The 26,002-nt window shown below is 39.0% G+C and overlaps 1 protein-coding gene across 8 annotated transcripts in view; it reads right to left on the bottom strand.

Annotated features, from left to right (window-relative positions):
- DENND1A (DENN domain containing 1A) overlaps positions 1 to 26,002 on the bottom strand; it is a 497,276-nt gene that overhangs the window by 432,815 nt on the left and 38,459 nt on the right. For 7 of the 8 annotated variants that reach the window (XM_025888027.2, XM_025888028.2, XM_073905764.1 and 4 more), the window contains exon 2: positions 24,513 to 24,583. In XM_025888027.2, coding sequence (XP_025743812.1) covers positions 24,513 to 24,583 — 71 coding nt within the window. Of the gene's footprint in view, positions 1 to 24,512; positions 24,616 to 26,002 lie in introns of those variants that run through there. The other variant, XM_073905763.1, reaches the window with a different exon arrangement.

Here is a 26,002-nt window from a genome sequence, read left to right as displayed (position 1 = left end):
GAGGCTAAAGGGACATCCATGCAGAGGCCACTTAATACAGGGTGTCAAATCCCGAGCAGGATGAGGACAACATGGAGGGAAGTGGCAGTCATGTATGGGGTGTCAAAACCCAAGAAGAAGAAAGCATGCATAATGAAGGACCAGCCTGTCATGGGTTGTCAAAGCCCAAGCTGGATGAGGCGGGCATCCAAGTAGCCGAGGCAGAGTGGCATATGGTATGAGAACCCTAGTGGGGAAAGGCATCCATGCTAGGAAGGGAGCGGTGGCAGCCATGATGAGAGAATGGTCATATACCAGAGATTAATAAGTAGATGTATTAAGTATCACGGGAACCTGGCTGCTTGCTGCCAAAGAAGGAAGTTACAAATATGCAAGGGAGAAAACTAGAATGACTTCTGTGGTGTTAGATTGAAATTGGAAATATTGGCGTGAACTCACGCTTTTCAGTATACACAGATGGATACAGAAATACATACAGATGCAAATGTGTGTGCACATACACAGCACATACTCTCCAGCTCTGTCTACTAAGAAGGCTTAGAGATAGCAACACCCAAAGAGCAATGAGTACGTTTACCATCCAGATTTTAAATAGCACTCTCCATTAGGAGGAACCAAGACTCACTGGAGAAATGGCAGCTTTTAAGCCAAAGAAAAGTAAAAGATGAGCATGGAACATCTTGTGCCAGAAAGCAAAGAAGAGTTCAGAGAATGAGGAGGACATGTCAAAAGAGCGTAAGAGCTCCTTCAAGCTGGCTCCTACAGATCAAAGCTGGAACAGACTAAATAATGCAATTCAGTCAAATAATCTGAGTAATTCAATAATAGCCTTCAATGAAAAAGGAAATGATGAGTCCAAAGCCAAATAAACAAACTGAAAGTGTAATGGAATATTTGTATAATTTCAAAGTTCTCTCCCCAAAACATTTATTAATTACAAAGTGGTGGGACGCCTTGGTGGCTCAGCTGGTTAAGCGTGTCTGCCTTTGGCTCAGGTCATGATCCCAGGGTCCTGGGATCGAGCCCTGCATCAGGCTCCCTGCTCAGTGGGGAGCCTGCTTCTCCCTGTCCCATCCTCCAGCTCATGCTCTCTCTCGCTATCTCTCTCTCAAATAAATAAAATCTTAAAAAAAAAAAAGTGGTAAAGAGTAACTTTTCAATAAAGAAGCCTGGCAAATATGATTTTAATCAGGTGATCATGTGATCATTATCAGGAAGGGGACAAGTTGAAATCGTGCATTATCTGATAGGATATAATGAGAACAGCACAGCATCACTTCTATTGATTTTCCTGCCAAAGATGCTTAAACTATGTCTAACCATAAGGAAACATCAGACCAACAAAAATGTAGGCCTGCAATCTTCAGATGTCAAGGTTGGGAAAGTCAAAGAAAGCCTGAGAAGTGTTCCAGACTGAGGGAGACTAAAGAGATATAAAACTAAATGCAGTATGTGGTCCTGAACAGAGTCCTTCTGCTTTACAGAACATTACTGGGACAACTGGCGAAACTCTGAGAATTAGGTGTCAGTACTGTATCAATATTAATTTCCTCATTTATGACGGGTGTATTGTGGTAATGCAGGAGAATCTCTTTGTTTGCAGCAAATACTTAATTATTTGAGGGGGAAGTTTGCAACTTATTCACAAATGGTACAGGGGAAAACAGGTTCCTTGCAGCATAATTACAACTTTTCTGTAACTCTGAGATTGTTTAAAATATTTTTAGAGCTTTAAAAAAAAAAACATGAAAAGAAATACTGATGTTTAATTGGATATAGGGTGAATCCAGGATGACTTTTAGGTTTCTGGCATGAGCAAGTGAATGAGTACTAATGCCATTCAAAAAGACCCTGGAATAGAAGGAACAGTTTAGGACTGGGTAGCCAGCAATGGGGGGGTGGGGGCTAGAATATTGGAGAAACAAATGTGTCTATGTTGGGGGGACTGTTAAATTCAATTTGGGGAACCTGTGGCACATCCAGAAGCAGCACTGGCAGGGGATCCAAGCCTGGCACTCAGGAGTCGAAGCCAAAGACACAAGACTAAGGAACTTTCAGTCTGTAGGTGACAGGAGAAACCAAGGTATGACTAAGATCACACCAGGAGAGTTTACAGTCCACCACATTCCAGTAACAGTTTGAGAAGTCTTACAGAAATATATATAGTTCAAGGGATAAAAAATACACATGTAAACTGAGAGAGTAAGAATAAAAGGAAAATAAAAGGAAGACAAAGCCAGAGATAATAATAGCATACAAAAATGAATACCAAAAAAATGCATACAAAAAATAACAACTTACCAAAGAGTTGTATATAGTTCACAGAGCTAGAAGGCAAATATGTCTCTAAGGTTCTTAAGAGGCAACCCAAGGAGAATGCAGAGCAAAGACAAGCCTCTAAACACTGCATTTGAACACCCGTTTACCATACAGTATGTGCTTCCTTTGTTAGCATTTACTAACAGTATAAACCTGACATTTTCGTTATGAAAGAAAACAAGGGTATACTGTTTTCTGTTTGCTATCAAAATGGGCTTATATTTTAACATGATATGAATAAAACAGTTCTGATGTTCTTTCAGCCATTAAAACACAAATCTATCTATATCCATGAATGCTTTCTCTTCATTTATAGGACCTGGAATACATTAAGAATATTCACAGCAGAAACCAACATTTGCATGGCGTTTACAGTATGAAAAGCATTTTTTATTTACTGTACATTATTTCACTCAGTCCTCATACCATCTAATATGACAAGCAAGGCTAGTAGAGACCTAATTTTACAGGTTAGCAAGTAGGCTGAGAGGTTAAGTTACTTATCTAAAACTACATGGCTGGGCGCCTGGGTGGCTCAGTTGGTTAAGCGACTGCCTTCAGCTCAGGTCATGATCCTGGAGTCCCGGGATCGAGTCCCGCATCGGGCTCCCTGCTCAGCAGGGAGTCTGCTTCTCCCTCTGACCCTCCCCCCATCTCATGTACTTTCTCTCTCATTCTCTCTGTCTCTCAAATAAATAAATAAAAAATCTTTAAAAAAAAATAAATAAATAAAACTACATGGCTAATAACTAGAAGAATTTAGACTATAAGTCGTGTTTTCTGACTCCACAGTTCATTCATTTATTCATCCATCCATTCAAATATTAAGTACCTCTCAGAAAACATGGCCCATTCTGTATTGTTGCTGTGAAGATCAAACAGAAGAGCATGGGACCATTTACAATGTGAAGCCTGTACACGTTAGCTTTTTTTCCCCCAAAAAAACATCACTGTTAGATCCCCCTTTTAAAGATATCAGCCTTTCTTACATTTCTGGGCAACCAGACAGGATATGGAAATAGACAACACGCATGCACTTCAATTGGGACATACTGGAAGATACATATTTAGGAGGGAATGAGCCAGCTAAGACGATGCTGGGATAGTCAGGGGATAGGTCATGGAAGACCTCATTGGCCCTGCTAATGAGCCTGACTTGAGCTTGGTGGGGATAAGAGGACACAGAAAGGTGTAAGAAGGGGAGTCCTGTGGTCTCAGCTGTGCTTCTGAAAGACCCCCTCAGATGACAGCACTAAACATGGATGTGAAAGAAAGCATAAAAGCCAGTGAGGAAGCTACTGTAATCAGCTAGGAAAAAGAGTAGGTGCCTAAGCTAATAATTGAAGGTAGCCACTTTATGCTAATTTTAGTCTGTAGCATTATGTTATCTCTGGTCTCTAAAGCCCTTGGGGAAACTGAGGCAGGCCACTAGGGCCTTAAAAAGAGTAAATTTTAAACAACTTATACAATCATACTACGGACACCTGAAAAACTAAAACAATCGTCCCTGGGATTTTGTTTCCACAATGGAGTTACACAGTATAATTACTATTCTTATTAATCTACAGGGAGCCTACTTTAAAGTCATTAGTTCATTGTTTCTTTTTAATCTGAATGATTCTCATTAATTAAAGTTTTTATCAGTTACAGAATTCTCTATAGTGAAATAGAACAGTTGACTTCAGATGTATTATGCTTTAAGCAAAAACTAACACTCATTAACAAGATAACCTGTTGTGATTAAATAAATACAAACTGTTTATAAAGTTTGTAAATAAGTACAACAGCATAAAAGTAAAACTTGCCACTTAGCACAGACCTTATTTCGTTAACTCTTTAAGTACATGTAGGAAACGGGGCAATCCCTCATTTTTCACAGCTTTCCATTTCCCCCACTGCATTGCTTAACAAACACCCCTATTTCACTCTCTGCAGCTTTAATTTCCTCGATTGTATCTGCTAATAATGCCTAAGCATGTTGAACAAAGCAGCAGTACATGAAAGAAAGCCTGTGTCCTCTACTTTACAGTGCTCACGTGGGACAACAGAGTTTCTAATAGTGCATCAGGTCGTAAAAGTAGTACATATTATGAAATCACTAGATGGCTATTTTGTGGCAAACGCATTAATTATATTTACAGAAAGCTCTTAACAAATCTTTAGTAAAGGCTGCAATTAATTTATGGAACCATGAAAAGTCCACAAAGGGTATCAGTGATAGTAACAAAAGAGGAAGGAGTTTCTTCTGGCCTTAAACTGCTAAGTTCATGTCTACTTTGGTAAGAGTCAGGCCCCAGACTTTCTTAAACTTGGAAGGGATCTTAAAAGGTAGTCCAGTCAAATGCCTATGCCCCCCCACTTCAAGGGGAGAAACCTCATGTGAGACCCTGCCTGACCAATGCTGATGTAGCCTATTCTGCCACCTCAATTTATTTAAGAAAAAATCTCCTTCACATATTCAAGTTTCGATTTGGCAGTTAATTTCAGTCTGCAGTTAAAAGGCACTAGCTGTCAGTCAGATCTCTCACCCAGCTCCCTCCTGAAAAGAAAAACTGACAGATCACAGGAGCTTTCTTTTGTAAACCAATTCTGGAACTTTCATGCTTCTTATTTGTTAGGTTAAAGGTTAAATTGCTGACCTGTGCCCTCCTGCTTAGCGGCCTTCCCCTTTTTCTGTAAAGCTTTATTTTGGGGCTGTATTTACATGGATTAGTCCCTTTTCACGCTAAGAAGGAATCTGTTCACAGCCAAAGCCTTAGTTCTGGTTGTACAAAAAGCAGCCACAATTATTCACCACCAGACAATGACCATATTGTGGATTTACAAAAAACCCACCCCAGCCATGGAAAGATCTGTTCTTGCTGCACAAAACAATAGAAGAAAAATCTTATCAAGCATTCAAGAGAAAGCAAACAAAGCAAGCCCACTGTGAACTTGATGAAGATGTCAAGCTCCTTTAAAATATATATATATAAATCAACAAAGAGGGGTTTTCTTGTAAAGTCTTGGGAGTGAGACTTTTTCTACTCTGAGTTTCCCTTTCTGGTTAAACACAGTCAGTAGCAGCAAGACATTGACAGCCAAGACCAGCAAAAGCTGCCATTTTCTAAGCACGCTTACAGACACTTTTCTAAATGCACAATGCAAAGAGGCTTTCCTTTCCAAATATGCCCAGTGCAAATGCCAGGCAAAGCATTTTCAAGCTAGTTCCTAACTACACAAGGTCTTTCTGCAAAGGCAAAATTCTTGTCCCAATCTCTAAGGAATGAACACAGGCTATACTTCCCCAAATCCTAACTTACTAATTCCCTTAAGAAAAATAAAAATAAAATAAGCTATTGGTTTAATGAAACCATAGTTCCAACAAGTTTCTTCATCTGACACCCATGAAGTATTGTACATACCCTGTTTCTTTGGGGTGGGTTTGAATGACAGTCCCAAGTCACAGAAACAAACATTCACTGGGAACATTTTCTGTAAGGGTGAGGACTTCACAGCTGCTACAAAAGCTAACTCCATTCCAGGACACAGCTGTCTTAGCAAGGCAGAAGAGCAAATACAAAGAATTTCTCCCACCAACCGGTCTTTTAGGTAAATGGTTTCTATTCTCTTTAAGCTAAAATGACCTAAATCCATCAGTGGCCCTCAAGATAAGAAAGTAAAAATCAATGACAGAAGCATGCATTAAGAACAACCCAAGAATCCCTAAAATCTAATTTTTTTAAGATATTATATTTTAATTCATGATAGAGCAAAATACTAACATAATACCTTTTTTTGTAATCTCAGACAATGGCTCAATTTAAGACTTCTTACAAATTGTAGACTTAAGGGCACCTGGATAGCTCAGTAGGTTAAGCGTCTGCCTTCAGCTCAGGTCATGATCCCAGGGTCCTAGAATCAAGTCCGTATTAGCGCTCCCTGCTCAGCAGGGAGTCTGCTTCTCCCTCTGCCCTTCACCCCACTCATGCTCTCTCTCTCTCTCTCTCTCTCTCTCTCAAATAATAAAAACGGGTAAACTCTTTAAAAAAAAAAAAAACTGTAGACTTAGAAAAACATGTCCATCTGTAACAGTTTATCTTTGACAAAGCCCTCCGCAGCCCTTTCTGTTCCTCTACCTGCCTCTCCACCTCCGCAACCCCTCCCTGTCCCCCACAGCCAAAAAAAAGGCAATACCAAAGATTTGGTCACAAAAGTCCAAAACTTGCAAGTAGTATGGTCTTATTTTAAAAGAGGTTGCATTTGTATGTATAATAATAGGGAACTGGTTAATCAAACTGTAAGACTTTGATAGAGCCTTCAAAAAAATTGATCGAAGTGGGGGCGCCTAGGTGGCTCAGCTGGTTAACCATCTGCCTTCGGCTCAGGTCACGATCCTGGAGTTCCAGGATCAAGTCCCCACATCAGGCTCACTGCTCAGCAGAGAGTCTGCTTCTCCCTCTGACCCTGCCCCCCTCTCTTGTTCTCTTTCTCTCTCTCTCAAATAAAAAATCTTTAAAACAAAATTGATCAAAGTGTTTATGACAAACATGGTATTACTTTCTCATTTAAAACTATACACCAATTGCAACTGTGTCAAACAGGAATATTCAAAATATTAAAGTGGGATCATGATAGAAGTGATTTTATCTGCTCTATTTCACACTTCCTGAAATATTTTGTCTTTTTTATGCTATTTTTTTGTATGGTAATCAGTGCTGTGAAAATGAGACAATTCTGGCCAGTGGCCCTGCTCAGATGACGGTGACAACTGCACAAAGCGTTTCCAAGCAAAGCCAACGCACATTGTCTCAGGAGTTTGCTTACTTTGAATTAGGAAATTTATGATCCCGGAGAAAATCAGGATGGCACTACAAGGACCAGAACACAAAGTAGGAAGTACTTAAACTCTTCACCAACTTCTAGGATGAACGAGATTAGGGCACAAGCTACACTCAGAGCTGATTCAAATGTAAATGTTCTGCTTCCTCTCAAACAATGATAAACTCCCTCAGAGTTAATAGTTTCTCCCTAAGAGATTCATCTCTCTTTTCAACTTAGAGGTATGTTTTGGAGAAAAGGAAGAAACACATGGAGGGGCTTAAAGCAAAACCTTTTAAATTCTTTGTCATAAAAGCTGCAGAGTAAACTACATTTCCTTTACTAATCCTTCGAACACTTGTTAAACTTGAGTGCGCTGACAACTTTGCCACAGCAATCACATTTTGGTTTCTAACAAGTTAAAGAAAATACTCTGGCTGTACTAAATTGTATTACCATCTTCCTTGAACACCAAGTGAGAATTTATGCTGCCTTCAAAAACTGTTGAAAGAGACACTCCCTAGGGAGAAATAACTTTTGGCACATTGCACAGAAAGCTAAAGTTACAAAAGCAGGCTAAAATATCTCTTCCACCACACATATTTTCATTCTTTCTTTCTCTTTCACATACACACGCTCGCTCACTCACTCACCAACATGTAAACACAAAAACATGCTATGCCCTCTATGGGAAGCAGAGTATGGGCACAGGAACGGTCTTGGAAGATCCTTACTTTACAGGTCATATTCTGGAAAACTTTTTTTTTTTTTTTAAGATTTTATTTATTTGTCAGAGAAACAGAGATAGAGAGAGAGCAAGCACAAGTGGGGGAGTGGCAGGCAGAGGGAGAAGCAGGCTTCCCGCTGAGCAAGAAGCCCAATGAGGATCATGACCTGAGCCGAAGGCAGACACTTAACCGACTGAGCCACCTAGGCGTCCTATGGAAAACTTCTAAATTAAGTATGAGTTGTTTGGGTTTTTTTAATGTAGCTTTTCCATGTTTGTTTGTTTGTTTGCTTTTCCATGTTTTAAAAATATATTCGCAAAACTCCACATTGCTTCACCAAATACACACACACACGCGCGCGCGTGCGCACACACACACACACACACACACACCCATTATCAAAGACCTTACAGTTCTCTGAGCTATGAAAATAACACAGGTGTCCTTTCGTGTCAGGGGGCTAAGAATGGAAAACAATGATTTGATGTGACAGAAGAAAGAAAACTAATAAGGCACTGTTAATGATTTTGTTGCTATTATTTCATTTAGTCTTCACAGCAACCCTACACATTATCAAAATCACATTTGCAATTGAGAAAACTCAGCAAAAAGGATGAAGAACTTCGCAAAGGCCAGATTACTATTAGTTGTGGCCAAAATTCAGACACCAAGGCCAGAGCTCCTGCCACTATACCCACTGCCTCTCCTTAAGGAAAAGGTGAGGAAAGAGCTTTTAGTGAGACAAATTCCCATGATGCCAGACCACCAGGCAGTTTCCCAGGGGTGGCAGAAAAAGCCTAAAATGCAAAAAGTATGGGCTGCCGCTGAGGCCTTGGGTAAATGCCTCATTGTACTCTGGGAAGTCTGATGGACACTTACTAAATGAAGAGGAAAAGGCATTCCTCGCCTAGTGAGCCAAATGTGAGTGAGCCCTCCTTTAAATTTTTCATCCTGAGTACATCTGCTCACAGAAAAGGCAGAAAAAGCTCTTCCAGAAAAATTGTTGGAGAAAACTGTGAGATACCTCTTGCTTCTAACATAAATGCCCCCCCAGTTCTATCCAAGAATTTCTATTAAAAAACAGAATATAGTGAAGTGAACAGCCATTAACCTACTGGAAATGAGATATTCGTCTATAAGAAAACTGCAGAGACTAATCAAAATAGCAAGGTTCATTGCAATCAAGTGAAACTGTGTCAACTCATTTGTCCAACAAATATATTTACTACTATGCACCACTCAACTGTTCTAGGTGCTGGGGACAGATCAGTGAACCAAGTAAACAAAGACCTCTGCCCTTACAGAACTGTCAGGCTGAGCTTGACTGTATAGGGTCCCCTCAAACTGACCATAATCTGACTAAAAATCGTATTTTTTATTAATAAAAAAAAAATTCCTCCTTAGCTTTGCAAATGCTTTGCCTTCTGCCTGGAATCCCCTCCCCACGCTCCCCCCAAGCACCCATCACACAGCAGGCCTGTAATAAACATTGCCAGAGGGATGAACTGTGATATAAAAAATATCTTCCTAAGCAAAAAGGAGGAAACGTAGCAGTCAGTGGTCAGTCCTAAAATCTCTAACTTAAATTGGTCTAGACCTGAGCTTTTATGCTGCGTCAGATCCAGAGAAGCCCAAATAAAACCTGAGTCAACTCAATCTCTATTCGCAAACACAAGAGAAATCAGGTCAGCTTGTTCCAGGGTGCACCCCAGGGATTAAAAACTTTTTAAAAACCTACACCAGACTTGCCACAGCTGCTGGAGGCAAGAAAGAAACCTCCCAAACCTCAAGCCTCCGAAAGGCCCTGGGCCTAGGACTACCTTAGACCTGGTCCTAATGCCCTGCTATTAAGCACACAGAAAGAAAGAACCTACAATGCGAACCGGTGACATTACCCCAGCTCAGACCCCCGATGATGCTCAACTTCTAGTGTGAAGAATCAGAACAAATCCAACTTACTTTTCTTTAATGAAAGTTCAAACTGAGAGGCACTCTGCCATGTCCCATGTTGAATTAATATTTTCTTTCTCATTTAAACTGTACAATAACATTGAGATACTATTATCATCACCCCATTTTATGGTTTAAGAAACTAAAACAAGAGAGATTAATTTGCCCAAAATCACAGAGGGATATAAGTCATTAGTAGAGTTGAAATGTGAATCCAGAAGATCTGATTCTAGAAACCATGCTCTAAGCTAGATTTTGCTAATTATGTGCTTGAAATTTGGTGGGGGAGACGGGGGAGGAACTCCAATTAACCAAAATATTTAGTAGGAGGAGGGAATAAATTAAATGCTTTGCTTAGCTGATTTCCTATTTCATTGTCAGCCATGATGAAAAGATTTTTCATTTCAGTCTTTGTAGTAAATCTTTCCCAAATACTTTTGTCAATTTTCCTTTCATATAAATACAATCTAACAAACTAATAAAACTCTTTCGTGTTTTAGAAACCAATTCCGTGATTCTGAGTATCAGTGATGATTACTGCTGAGGACAGAGAACTGAGCTAAATATACACTAACTATACACCATATTCCAGAAATGGGTTGCTTTGATAAGTCCCAGCTTACTTTCTTGGCATCTGGTTCGTCTCACAAGAAGACAGTTTAAATAAAAAAAACCCTGGTAACTGAGGACTGATCCTTGTTTTTGTTAAAGTTTAACTGTAACATGTAGGTGGAGGAAAGACATATATATATATATATATATATATATATATATAAGTTGATCATTTGAAATTATCCGTGTACCCAAAGTATGCTTTTCTGGAAACACAGAACTAATCTTACAGTTTCTGAAAGAGAAAACTGACAGTTTTCTTTTCATCAAGTTTCAATCTTCATCTATTATTCTAATATTTGGACACTTTCAAAAAGAAATTTAATTCTATCAGAAGGAAGATTTAATCGCTTAGCAAAAATCACAATTGCAGGAAGTTTTATTGTTTGGTTTTGGTTTGGAGTTTGGGTATTTTTGTTTTTCACTTAAGGAAAATGTTGAATTAAATCACCACGCGAATGCCTAATTTGTACCAGTTTCTGTGTTAGGCATTTAAATACATATTGTCTCTAATTTACAAAACAACATGCCAAATAGATATAAGTCCCATTTAAACAATGGCCAAGTTAGAATTCAGTTTAATAACTTCCCCAAGGTCAAACAATTAGTGAGTGGTAGAAGAAATCTAATTTCAAAGCCTACAGTCTTTCCATTAGATTGTTTTTATTACAAATTATCCATGAAGATACTTAATGACATTGTTATAATCTAGACAGCAACTCATCTGCAACTATTTTCTCTTCAAATAAGGCTTTGTGATAGCATAAAATTCTAATGCCTATGAACACATTAAAGGTAAGAAAACTGTCTTTAAATCAAGCAACTTATTATAGTTTCCTGCTGAGCAAAGCAAGCTCATAGTGAAATCTTCAGTAAAGCTTTCTTTTTCTAATGAAAGCCTTTGAGCACGCTGCATGCTTTCAATGTAACATAAAGAAGGAAATGCAAAATGTGTTGTGAAATAATACCAAAAGAAGTTCAAAAGCTAGAATATAATTTCCTAAAGGTTTAAAAAACAAAGTCTCCTAAACATTTAAAATACAAGGTGTAGTTCCCGTATTACAAAGCTTACATTCCACTTTCCAGAGAGTGTAGCACAGTGCTGAACCTAATGCGAGTGCTAGAAGAATAAGTGATTAAGGAATTCTAAAAATTAGATGTATGATAATAATAAGATCTCAGTCACAGACTCCTGGGGTATCAGGCTTATATGGCAATTTTTGAGGAAGCTGAAGACCTATACTTTTAAGCACTGAAACATTTTGGTTGTAAATCTTTCCAAGCTAGATTATACATCTCACTGCTTTTTTGAAAAGAATATTTTGAATAAAACATTTTCTTGATGACTGCAATGGACATCTGTTTTGGCTGCCTAGCATCCATTCTCCCTTCTTCTGCTAACAGCACCAGATTTTCTCTGCAAAACTACCGTGCCCCACTCTCAGGCTATACAATCCAGGTGGCAGTGAACAGGCCCGCACACACATACATACTCCCTCATCACCCAATCAACATCTCAGAGTAACCCGTCTCTCCAAAAATCTTGGTGACTTGTTCATTGATCAGCCTATGACCCAAACTGGGCCTGGTACAATCAGCTCTGAGACTATGATTAATGTAAGACCCTCTTTTTCCATTTGGGTGACTAAATTGGGAGACTATAACCTTGGATTTGCCAGTAGCCATTGTTGCCATTGTATAGGAAGCACTTGCCCAGAAATGAACCCAACACAGGAGACAGAAAACCAAGAGATAAAGAGATGACAAATCTCTGAAAACATAAGTAGAACACCTAGATCCAGCAAAACCAAAAGCCAGTTTTACCACTACACTTCTCAGTATTGAGAAGCAATAAATCCCTTCTTTTGCTCAAGCCAGATTTCACTGGGTTTCTGCCACTTAGGACAAAAAGAATCCTGACTAATAAAATAATGTCACCAACATGATCACTAACTGTGTTGAGCAGTGTAATACAAAAAAATCCTCAGAGCAAACGAAAGCACTTAGGGCATAAGCAAAGGGCTTTCCCATGAATAAAAGATGTAAGTTTAAATGCATGGATTCTGGGACACCTGGGTGGCTCAGTCGGTTAAGCGTCTGCCTTCCGCTCAGGTCATGATCCCAGGGTCCCAGCCGGGAGCCTGCTTCTCCTTCTCCCTCTGCCTGCAGCTCCCCCTGCTTGTGCTCTCTCTCTGTCAAATAAATAAAATCTTACATAACTAAATAAATAGATTCTGAGAAATCTACTTCGGCTACTTTTACTTCCCATTTTTCAGCTGTGTTAGCCCGATGACAAATGCTGAACAGCAGAGTTGTATGAAGACATGAACTCTTAACTTAAACAAAAATAATAATTTAAAATAACAGCTACTTGGGGCGCCTGGGTGGCTCAGTCGTTAAGCGGCTGCCTTCAGCTCAGGTCATGATCCCAGGGTGCTGGGATCAAGCCCCACATCAGGCTCCCTGCTCAGTGGGAAGCCTGCTTCTCCCTCTCCCACTCCCCCTGCTTGTGTTCCTTCTCTCGCTTTGTCTCTCTCTGTCAAATAAATAAATAAAATCTTAAATAAATAAATAAATAAAATAACAGCTACTTAGGTACAAATCTAACAAAAAAAAATTCTACAAGAACTACATGAGGAAAACTACAAAACTCTGATGAATGAAATCAAAGAACTAAATAAGGGGCACCTGGGTGGCTCAGGCAGTTGAGCATCTGCCTTCTGCTCAGGTCATAATCTGGAAGTCCCGGGACTGAGCTCCGAACAGGGCTCCCTGCTGAGCAGGGAGTCTGCTTCTCCCTCTGCCCCTCACCAGGCTCGTGCTCTCTCTCTTATTCTCTCTCTCAAATAAATAAAATCTTAAAAAAAAAAAAAACTAAATAAATGTAGAAATACAGGGGCAATGGGTGGCACAATCGGTTGAGCATCCAACTCTTGGTTTCGTCTCAGATCATGACCTCAGGGTCGTGAGATCGAGATCCACATCAGGCTCCATGCTCAGTGTGGAGTCTGCTCGAGATTCTCTCTCTCTCCCTATCCTACTCATCATGTTCTCTCTCTCTCTCTCCCTAAAATAATAAATCTTTTTTTTAAAAGTGGAGAAATATTGAATGTCCACGAATAAGAACACTCAATAATGTCAAGATGACAGTTCTTTGTAATTTAATCTATAGATATGATACAATCACAATCAAAATACCAGCAAGTTATTTTGTGGATATTGACAAACTGATTCTAAAATATATGGAGAAGCAAAAGACCCAGAAGAGTGAACACATTATTAGGAAGAACAAATTTGGTAGACTGACACTGACTTTAAGACTTACCATAAAGCTACAGTAACCAACACAGGATGGTACCGGTGAAAGAACAGACAGATCAATAGAGAACCCAGAAATAGACCCATACATAGTAACTGATCTTCGCCCAAGGAGCAAGATAGTCTTTCAACAAATGATGCTGGAACAACTGAACAGCCACATGCAATCAAGTGAAACTACACACAGACCTTTCTTACACCCTTCACAAAACTCAAAATGGATCACAGATCAAAATACAAAACACAAAAGTATAAAACTCCCAGAGATAACATAGCAGAAAACCTAGATGACCCTGAGTATGGCAATGCCTTTTTAGATAAGCCACCAAACGCATGATCCATGAAAGAAAATAACTGGTAATCTGGACTTCTATTAAAAATAAAAACTTCTGCTCTTCCAAAGACAATGCCAAGAGAATGAGAGGACAGGCCACAAACTGGGAGCAAATATTTGTAAAAAACACATTTGATAAGGGACTGTTATCCAAAATACACGAAGAACTCAAAGCTCAATAAGAAAACAAACCAATTTTTAAAAAATTAGACACCTCCCCAAACATGATATACAGATGGCAAAGCAGAATATGAAAAAAATGTTCCACATATGTCATCAGGGAGATGCAAATTAAAACAACGAAATACTACTACACACATATTAGAATGACCAAAATCCGGAACACTGGTAATACCAAATGCTGGTGAGGGTATGGAGCTGTAGGGACTCTCATTCAATGCTGGCAGGAACAGGAAATGGCAGGGATACTTTGGAAGAAAGTTGGCAGTTTCTCAAAAAACTAAACATACTCTTGCCGTCCAGCAATCACATCCTTGGTATTTACCCAAAGGAGCTGAAAACTTATGTCCACACAAACACCTGCACGTGAATGTTTATAGCAGCTTTATTCATAATTGCCAAAACCTGGAAGGAACCAAGATGTCTTTCAGTAGGTGAATGGATAAACTGTAGCGCATCCAGATAACACAGTATGATTAAGCACTAAAAAGAAATGAGCCATGAAGCCATGAAAAGACAAGGAATAACCATGCACACACGCGCACACGCAAAACCAACCATAAACGCATAGTACTGAGGGAAAGAAGCCCACTTTAGAGGGCTACATACGGTATGATACCAGCTATATGACATTCTGGAAAAGGCAAAATCATGGAGACAATAAAAAGATCACTGGCTGCCAGGGGTTGGGAGTACTTGAAGGGATAATCAGGCAGAAGACAGAGGATCTTTAGGGCACTGAAAGTATTCTGTATGATAACCAATATAAATGGATATATGTTATCATACATTTGTCTAAAACTGAAGAATACACAACCCCCTGACATAAACAATGGACTTTGGGTGGTTATGGTGTGTCAGCATAGGGCCACTGATGGTAAAAAATGTGCCACTCTGGGGGGCATGCTGACATTGGGTGAGGCTGTGCATGCCTGGGGTAGGGGTATATGGGAAATCTCTCTATATTCCTCTCTAGTTTGCTGTGAACCTAAACCTTCTCTAAAATAGTATCTTTTAAAACAAATGACAAATAACAGCTCCCACTTATTAAGAACTTTCCATGTCCTGTGCACTCTGCATTCCCATTTAATCTTTCAACTAAATGAAATAGATACTATTAAGGCCTCCACTTTACAGTTGACAAAATGAGACTCAAATTGTCATTTTGAGGTAACTAAAACACAGATCAACGAACTTAACTGCTCACATGGATTTTATGGTTTAGTAGATCAATGAATTGCTGGTCCACCTAAGAGGGCCCAGGGCCTTACACTGTGAACCACAAAATACAGCAAGAACCACCACACTGCCATGAATTACCAAAAATCATGAGACTCTCCTATATTGTAATTTATACCCAGATGGCCCCTAAATTGCACACTTTAGGAAGAAATCTTCAAATAACTAAACATTAAGAAAATATATGGCTCACTTTGTTACTTTTTAAGGACAGCAATTCAAAGTCATCCTACATAACCGATTTAGAGCATCAGCATAGTGTAATAAAAAGCACAAGCTTCAAGCAAGGATACACAATTAAGGTAAAATTCAAAATGTGATCTCAGTAGGAATACAGAGGGACTTCAAAGTACAAAATGTTCTATTTCCTAAGCTGAGTGGTGGGTACGTGCATTTTTGTTTATTCTTTAAGCTGTGCATACACATACAATTTGTGTTACAGTTTTCATAAACCGGTTTAAAGAATACAGTCAGAGTAGACTTCAAATCCCAACTCTGTCCTTTGGACAAGTTGCTTCCTATCTCTAAGCTTTAATCACTCAATAGTTACTGAGAGCCTACAATATGCCAGTTACTGTTCTAGCTGTTGGAATTTCAGGTACAAGAAAGAGGTCATTTCTGCCCTCATGGAACCCTATTTTTCTTACCTATAAAACTGAGCTGATACTTCTTCATTAGGTGGTGGGCAAAAGCTTTATTACAATGAGCTTTCCCTAGGCTCAAATATAGTTGAAAGAAATACTTTAACAATCCTACAACATAAGGCACATTACAATTCTCAAAGGCATCCCTTTCCAAAATCAGCTTAAAAAGTACAGTGAGGGGAGCCTGGGTGGCTCAGTCATTAAGCATGTGACTTCGGCTCAGGTCATAATCTCTGGGTCCTGGGATCGAGCCACGTGGGTGTCAGGCTCTACATTCAGTGGGGAGAGTCTGCTTGTCCCTCTCCCTCTGCCCTTCCCCCAACCCCGCTCGTGCTCGCTCTCTCTCAAATAAAATCTTAAAAAAAAAAAAAAATACAGTGAAATGAGGTTCCACACCTCTATTCCAAATAAGTTATTTTCAAATGGGCATGTCAAGTACTTAGAGTCAGGAAAAATTATAAAAATTTTTAAGTAATCCATGTCTTCTGAGTGGTAATTTGTCCCTACCCTACTGCAAATCATAGTTCATACTCCATAACGTGGATTCACTTCCTCTGGGAAAATAAAAAAATCAAAGGATTCAAAAGAAGAAAAATAAAGAAAAGCTGAAGTAATCATGCTGACTCATTTAAAAGAAAAAAAACTAAGAAATCCTTGTACAGTTCATGAATGAAAACTGCCTCTCCCCTGATTTTCTATATAAGCCTGATTTTTATTCTCTCACAGTATCTGATTTTTCTAACTACTGCATGTGCAGATAATATTAACCAGTACTTTTTGGGATGATGCCACAAGAATAAAGTTAAAATCCTGAATCTACAACTTGATGGTTGTCCCATCTGGGCAAACAAACTGACCTTTGAACCTCAGTTTCCGAAAAAATACTACCCATCTTAAACGGGTCATATATTAACAATATAAGAATAAGTGTAACAATATTCAGAAAAGGGACTGAGACATAAGGACTCAGTAAAAGTTAGCCACTTTATCACCATTCTTCAAAAGTTTGCTGTGATTCATTATCTTATTATTGAAGATAATAAATTTAGTTAATACCTCTAATATTTTAATTTGAAGTAAAACAACTCTCAAAGGGCTTTTTTCTCCTCCATCTCACTTCTAAAGAAACAGCATAAAATTTTTTTTTATTTTTTTTAAGATTTTGAGAGAGAGTATAAGGGAGCACAAGCGGGGGGAGAGGGGGTGGGCAGAGAAGCAGACTCCCCACTGAGCAGGGACTGAGATCATGAGCTGAGCCAAAGGCAACCACCCAGGCCCCCTGCTTTTATTTTTTACATCAATTTTTTAAAAATATCTAATTAAAAAAAATATCTAGCCATGCTGAGCATCCACTGTGGTCACAAATCCAAGCAACATTCGTAGAATTAGAGACCTGCAAAGTGAAAGCTCAAACTCACAATATAACAAAGCTGGCTCTCAATCCTTTCCATTGGCTGAGACTCGGTTTTCTTCATGATCCTGCTGATCCAGAAACGAGAACAGCTATGAGAGATTTGAAAGCCAGGGTGTTTGCATGTTTAAGTTACTGATATAGCTGAAAACCTCAGCTAACCAAAGCATCACATCATAAGCATTCCTTCCAGAGTTCTCACAACAGTTTCTTCACTTGACTATCCACTTCTTGCTACCAAGTGGCCACTGGGCTACCACAGTAAAACACTGGGCAAGGAGCTGACACCAGAGGAAGTGGGTGGGCAGAACAGCCTCGAGAACCTGATGCTGCGGCCATTCTCCCAGGGCTGTGCGGCTCCCAGCCAGGGTGCGCTCGGCAGGCTCTGAAATGCCAGCAGTAACGAGACACTTGTGTTGGAAATGCAGTCCAGAGTTTCGGCATGGCCAGTACCGTCTGATCATGGGACCGGCAGGCTCATCCCTCTTGCAAGAGCACCCTCTTCCGAGACCTTCAGTCAGACACGCTAAACTCAGCTCTGGGAACTTTCACAACTTGAGACGACTCTATTCGTTTTCTGGGATCCCCAGGTAAAGGTGGGTTCTTGAACAAATACATAAATGGAATGTGGCCAAAAAAGCATAAAAGTTAAGAACAAAGTAGGTCAAATAGCTACTCGAAATGTTCCAACTTCTTTTTAAAATCACATACCTAAGTAACAAACACTATACACAGAGATGTTTGCCAGCATTATTTACAACAAGAGAACTCTGGAAACAATCTAAAGATCCAATTATAAGTAAATATTACTCATAAATATGATGTAGTAATTCACAGCAAATGAAATTATTTTCACAAAGCTATATTAATAATTTTAGGAAAAGCTTAATGATTTGGGGAGGACCAGCAAGAAAAACACACATATAGCAGAAGTTTAGGGAAAAAGTTAATAAGTATATTTATATATATATATACACACACATATATATATTTTTATATATGCTTTATTTCCACACACATGCAAAAGAAAACAAGGAAATATACCAAACATTAATAGTGTTTATCACCGAGTGATTAATTTTTCAAAAATGTTTAAATTGTATACACACTCAAAAACTAATCCAAAAACAAGCTACTAAAAATTTAAATAGAAAAAAACACAAACCAGGATAATCTGTCAATATGTATTAACTTGAGAAAATTTTTTGGTTTTTTTTAATTTACAATGAGAATATAATATACCACAGTATAAGAAAAATTGTAAGAATGAAACTCCCACAGAAGTTTATAGAACAAAATGTATACTAAATCCTCCAATTAAAGACCCGTAAAGTAGTTTCAGTGCCTTCTAACCCACCTTCTCACAGCAGGGAATTAATCCCTCTGGGGGATGCAAACAAACTTCAAAGAGAAGATTATGCCCAGACACTAGTACTGTATAGCATAAGGTTTATACCTAAGTTTGCTCAGATACTTTGGCAGAGATCAGAGATGCAGATCCAAGGAACAAAGACTAATCTTAAGGCAGATTCCTTGCAATCACTTAAAAAGACAAAAATAATGCATTCGATATCAAAAAAAGGCAAATATAATAAATTTTATTAAAAACAAGAAGGTTGTAGAAATAGACAAAAGGTACCTAAAATCAAATACCAAATGACAGCTTGTTCCCTGGTAATAGCAACTAGGAAATCTCACAAACTCCCAAAGAAAGCAAGAGGCAACAGCAGTTCAGTTTGTGTACCCAAATCTTACTGGCACGATGTTTCCAAGGTGTCCCATTCAGTGTCCAGGGTCTTGATGCACTAAGTGGAGCTGACATATCACATGTCCCTTCCATGGAGGTCATGGAAAGCTCTTCAGAGTGCAGTACACGGAGTGCTTACAATACATGTCTTCAGTAAGGGAGACATTAAAAGTAATTGAGGGGAAAAGAACCGTTTCTAAAGTCTAGTAGTATTTCTTTTTTTTAAGATTCTATTTACTTATTTGAGGGAGAACAAGAGACCAAAAGCAGGGGTAGGAGCAGAGGGAGAGGGAGAAGCAGGCTCCCCGCTGAGCAGGGAGCCAGATGCGGGGGGCTCGACCCCAGGACCCTGAGATCATGACCCGAGCTGAAGGTAGACGCTTAACCAACTGAGCCACCCCAGGCGCCCCGAAAGTCTAGTAATATTTCTTACTGGCCTTTCTCAGATCTTTTTTTTTTTTTTTTAATGTGAGGTGATTTTTTTTTTTGTATGATTTAGAAGTACCTGATTATTTTTTTAAGACCTTATTTTTTAAGTAACCTTCACACCCACATGGGGCTCGAACTTACAACCCCAAGATAAAGAGTCACACACTCTACCAACTGACCCAGCCAGGTGCCCCTAGAAGTACCTGATCATTTTATTAAAATGTTTTAAGTAAAGGAGTAGCAGACCCCAGTAATGCGGGTTTAGTTTCCCAATTTTTTTTTGGTTTTGGTTTTGTTTTCAAGTAGGCTCCACACCCAATGTAGGGTTTGAACTTACAACCCTGAGATCAAGAGTTGCATGCTCTACCAAGTGAGCCAGTCAGGCGCCCCTAATTAGTTTCCCAATTTTTAAATTAGCTCATCATCTGAGAGAAAACTAAAATCCTTAATAGATTAAAGACCTAAACGTGAAAGGCAAAACCATAAATTTCTTAGAGGAAAATATCTTCATAACTGTGGAGTAGGAAAATACTGGTCAATTGTACTATATTAAAATCAAGAAGTTAAGATCAAAGTTAAAACAAAGAGAGTGAAAGACAAACCATAGAATGGAAGAAGATATTTGTAATACATACAATGAGATAATTAGTATCCATTATATAATCTTAAAAATCAATAAGGAAAAGGCAGAAAACTCAGTAAGAAAAATTAGCAAGAGACTTGAACAGGCACTTTAAAAAACAAGCTATTCAAGAGGCCAATAAGCAGAAGGTGCTTGGTCTCATTAGTCATCAGAAAAATGCAAATAAAAACAACAAGGAGATACTGCTATATAACCATCAGGTTGCCAAAAATCAACACCTCTAACTGTACCAAGGACTGATGAAGTTGTAGAGTAATAAGGACTATCAAACACTGCTGGAGGGAGTGTGGACTAGCATAATTTTGAAAAACAAGTTAGCAATGATCCAGTAATCAAGTATGGTATCTATCCTAAGGAAATGTACATTTAAGCGCGCCAGGATTCACGTGTAAGGAATGATTACGGCAGCATTGCTTGTAATAGCCCAAAACTGCACACAACTTCAAGTGTTTTCAACAGAACGGATAAATTGTGATATAATCCTACAGTGTATTACACAGCAATGAAAATGAATGACTATAGTTACACACAACATGAAGAACCCTTACAAACATAACTTTGAGCAAAAAAAGCAGCAAAACTACACAAATAATAATTCTGTTTCTATAAAATTCAGAAGCAAGCAATAAATTATTTTTTTCAAGGAGATATACCTAGGTCATAAAACTATAAAGAAAAACAAATGATTATCATAAAAGTCAGGATAGTAGTTACCTCTGGAGAAAGGAAAGGAGGAACCTCTGGGGTGCCAACCAAATCCACCTCCAACACTTACAGGGCCTCAGCAAGAGTACAAATAGAGGCCCTCATACCATATGTGTTAATATTTAACAGATAAGAAAACAAGCTTACAAAATATTAAATAAAATATGTTCTATCCTCCTATCATGACAAATATACCTTTATAACTGCCTGGAAAGCCAGATTCATACAGAGAATTTTGGGATTCCCCAGAATTCCATGCAGAAACATGCTGATCCAGGGAGAATTGGCCACTGGTCCACCACCCATCACCCTCTTCTCCATCCCACACAGCCAAGGACCTCACACACACAAGCATGCAGTCACCTCCACTCACAAGTCCCAAGTTCCATCCCATACCCTACTCTCCACACACAGCCACTTTCAGGCCATCCCTTGTATACACCAGCAGCCCAGCCCACCCTCAGAAGTATGGACCCCAGGAAAGGGACTCACACAGGCTCTGGAAACACGCTCAGGGCCATTTGGGCAAGAAATTCTGAGATCCTAGGTACTTAAAGTATGGTCTACCATGGAAAGGTTCAGGCTCTAAGCAGGCATGTCCCACAGGGCCCACAGACTCTACCCCATGGAAGAGTGCCAAAGTAGGGCCCACTAAAGCACAGGGCCAGGGCAGGGAGCCCTCCTGCAGTAACAGTATTTCCTTAGACCCAGGAAACATTATATTTCTTAGCCTGGAAAGCAGTAACATGGGCACATGATCATTATTTGCTAAACTGTACATGTAACTTCCATGTACTTTTTTTCCACAAATAAGGGACAGACATCATGTGCCTGCTGATATGATACACAGTAACACACAGAGACCCCTGCCAAACTTTCATAACCTGAATCTAATCATGAGGATATGATCAGATCCAAATCTAGAGACCTTTTGCAAAACAGACCTAAATTCTTCAAAACGTGTCTGTGATAAAAGGTAAGGAAAGGCTGCAAAACTATTACTTACTGAAAGAAATTAAATACATGTGAAGCTGAATGGACTGCATGATCCTGAATAATTGGATTCTGGATCAGAAAGGAAAATGCTATAAAGGATACTATCGGCACAACTGATTAAATTTAAACATGGACAACTGACATTCTATCAACATTAAATTCTTGTATTTCAATAATTGTACTAGAGTTATGTAAGAAAATTCTTAGGAGATATATTCTGAAGTATGTAGGGATAAAGGGTCACTATATCTGCAATTTATTCTCAAACGGTTCAGCAAAAATAATATGTACATACATATACAGTGATAAAGCAGATATGGCAAAATTGGGTAACAACTGACGAAGCTGAGGAAAGGGCATATGTACTTGACCATTCTTATAACTTCCATCTTTTAAAAATATTTTCAAGGGGCACCTGGGTGGCTCAGTCAGTTAAGCATCTGCCTTCTGCTCAGGTCATGATCCCGGGGTCCTGGGATCGAGCCTGGCATCGGCTTTTCTGCTCGGCGAGGAGCCTGCTTCTCCCTCTCTCTCTCTGCCTGATGTTCTGCCTACTTGTGCTCTAGCTCTGTCAAATAAATAAATAAAATCTTTAAAAAAATAAAATAAAGGGCGCCTGGGTGGCTCAGTTGGTTAAGCGACTGCCTTCAGCTCAGGTCATGATCCTGGAGTCCCGGGATCGAGTCCCGCATCGGGCTCCCTGCTCGGCAGGGAGTCTGCCTCTCCCTCTGACCCTCCCCTCTCATGTGCTTTCTCTCTCTCTCATTCTCTCTCTCTCAAATAAATAAAATCTTTAAAAAAAATAAATAAAATATTTTCAAAATTAAAAGTTTTTAAAATATACTAAAGGGTTAAACACGGAAGAAGTTGTCTATGGCACAGAGGAATTAGATGACTGGGGTAAGATAAAGACTTTGCATTTTGTTCATTCTTCCATCTTATTTGTACTTCTCTAATTTTGTTATTTTTCCCAAAAAAATTCATTTTAACATTGGGAGGAAAAAAATCCTAGAACACTGAAAGAGGAAACAGCAACTGTAAAATAAGAAAAATTCTGTCCCTAAATTTATCTGTCAAATCATAGCCATCATCAAATGGTTACTCTGTAAAGTAGGCCCACAGAGGTGCTGCTCCAGGTATGTACCTAATAACAGATGCTTCCCAAAGCAATGGTTTGCAGAATAAGAGGGATAACTTAACATGGATGCTAACATTCTACTTCTAGAATGACCACAAATTTGTAACCTTCATTAGATAATCCAGAAAGTGGAACACACAGTTATATCACTTTTGCTATTAAGAGAAATTCATTCATTTTAACAAATATTAGTGACATTATGCAAAGCCCTGCAGATGACATGGAGAGATGTGCCCAACATGGTCATGGCCCTCAAGAAGGCAACTTAGCAGAGTAAAGAAGACTTGAAACCAAAAATCATGGTTATTTTACACAGTGATGATCCTGGTAAATTATTTGACCGGAGATTCTATTTTCTCGTAGGTATAATGGAGCTGCCACCCAACTATCTTTAAAGGGTTGTATTGTAAGGATAAAATGTCAGACACATAGGACAAAGGAACAGATACTCAATAAAAGGTAGCTATTTTATGAGTATTACAGTCTAACATAATGAAATAGAAAATACTGCATAGCCAATTAAGAGCATATACCACTGGAATCCTGATTACTCCAAGTTTCTAATCCAAGTAAATTCACTCTCCCTGAACACCAAGTAATACACACAACTGTTTGTGTGTGTGGACCAAGAGTTGCTCCCTGACATCCCTCTGGCAAATGCATCACTCTCTTAGTTACCAAGAAAAAGAACACTAGGTTATAGGGGTTTTTTTTTCTCATTAACCAAGAAGGATTTTAGTTGAGAATATACTCAGTCTTTGCAAGATACTCTAACCTTATCTGAGACCCCCTTGTCCAGGAATACACATCCAAATTAGTCCAAAATCTAAAGCCAGGAGAGGTGTTTTCTTCAACTCATTTCCAACTTTTACCAGCAGACATAAAATTTACTACATTAAATCCATTTCAAACATCTCCTTCCAGTTTAGTGGCAGAGATTTCCCTTTATATTATTTTGTAACCTAATTCTAAGCCTTCCTCATTAGCAAGGTGACAATATTTCATACTAAGCAGCTGACTTCCAGGCATCTGTGAAAGATACAAACCAAAACTCAATGATTACAACGAATAAAGCCATACTTCAAGCCTGTCATGGCAGTGACTCTTAAATTGTTCACTGTGCTTATTCTCCATTCCTTAGGATGATGTGGAATAAAAGGGAAAGACAAATATATTTAAAGATAAATCACAGTTTAGAATATTCACATATCCCACATGCACAGCTATCTCCACCTGATCTTAGCCAAAAGGCTGAGAAGCGATGTCCTGCACAGCTATCTCATACAATAAACACATATCATAATCAAACATGCAAATACCTGAAAGAGTGCCACCTGTCCTAGGATAGGCCACTTCAACATAGACTTCAAACGTGGTGTCTGGGTTCTGCCTACAAAAGAAACACATTGTGATTACTGACAAGGATTGAGGCAGCATGGTATAGAACATGTGGGCTGTGGTATAAGGCAGACCTTACTTAAAATCATTAGCTCCACAACTTAATAGCTGTGGAACTTCGGCCAAGTTACTCAACTTCTCTGAGCCATGCCTTCCTAATCTATAAAATGAAAACACCTGGAGTGCCTGGGTGGCTCAGTCAGTTAAGCACCTGTCTTCAGCTCAGGTCATGATCTCAGGGTCCTGGGATCAAGCTCCTTGCTGGGCTCCCTGCTCAGTGGGAGTCTGCTTCTCCTTCTCCCTCTGCTCATACACTGCCCCCCCCCCCCCCCCCCGGCCACTCTCCTCTCTCAAATAAAAATCTTCAAGGAAAAAAAAAAAAAAAGAAAACACCTAACCAGCAGAATTATTGTGAAACTTAAAGAAAACACACAAAAACTGTCTAGGTACAATGCCTGACAAATAATAGGCTAGCTGTGATTATGATTTCACAGGCGTCATATTTTGAATTTATACAGCTGTATCTCCAAAGCCACAGGTAGAATTTTGAGGAAACTCAAACCAAGGAAACACTAGCACAAAGTAGCTTCTCCCACATATTCCAGGATAAAACACATATGATGCAGTTAACCTGCTTATTTACAAGTTTTAAAGACTGAAACAAGAGAAACAGTATCCTAAATCACTAGGCTATTACGAAGACAGGATGCTAATCTAAACATAAGATACCGTTTCCACATAGGGGGCTTCACCTGCACTGGCAATGGCAAGCATATGAATGTTCATTATTATATCCTTTTACCTCTTTATGTCATAAATATATCAAAATAAGGCTGAAAAAGATCACAGCAGTTACAGAATATTAACAGTTGTTAATTCTGAATGATGAGAGTATTGGGTTATATTAGCTTTGAGTTTTCTCTTTGATTCTGAAACTACAATAAAAAAGTATTTCCAGATTGACTGAAAATGGTTTAGAAGAAAATGTTATACTTTCCAAATGTCTATAATTGAATTCTATTTTAAACCTGACAACAAGGCTCAGAAACTTTGAGTCACCTGATCAGATCTAACAGTTAATTTCAATCAAATAAATACCCTGAATTTGCCCAGTAGATTCCACTTCTCAAAATAACTCTCATTTGGGGCGCCTGGGTGGCTCAGTTGGTTAAGCGACTGCCTTCAGCTCAGGTCATGATCCTGGAGTCCCGGGATCGAGTCCCACATCGGGCTCCCTGCTCAGCGGGGAGTCTGCTTCTCCCTCTGATCCTCCTCCCTCTCATGCTGTCTCTCATTCTTTCTCTCTCAAATAAAATCTTAAAAAAAAAAAAAAAACTCTCATTCATCTCATTTCAACCTCATTATAATCCTATGAGGACAGGTGGATCAGTTATTATTATTCTCACCATAC

The sequence above is a fragment of the Callorhinus ursinus genome, unplaced genomic scaffold (assembly GCF_003265705.2).
Source record: "Callorhinus ursinus isolate GAN/ISIS: 27379988/994484 unplaced genomic scaffold, GSC_fseal_2.0 scaffold24, whole genome shotgun sequence".
Classification (NCBI taxonomy): domain Eukaryota; kingdom Metazoa; phylum Chordata; class Mammalia; order Carnivora; family Otariidae; genus Callorhinus; species Callorhinus ursinus.
Note: the sequence above shows the minus strand (reverse complement) of the source record. Positions and strands in the feature narration are given on the sequence as shown.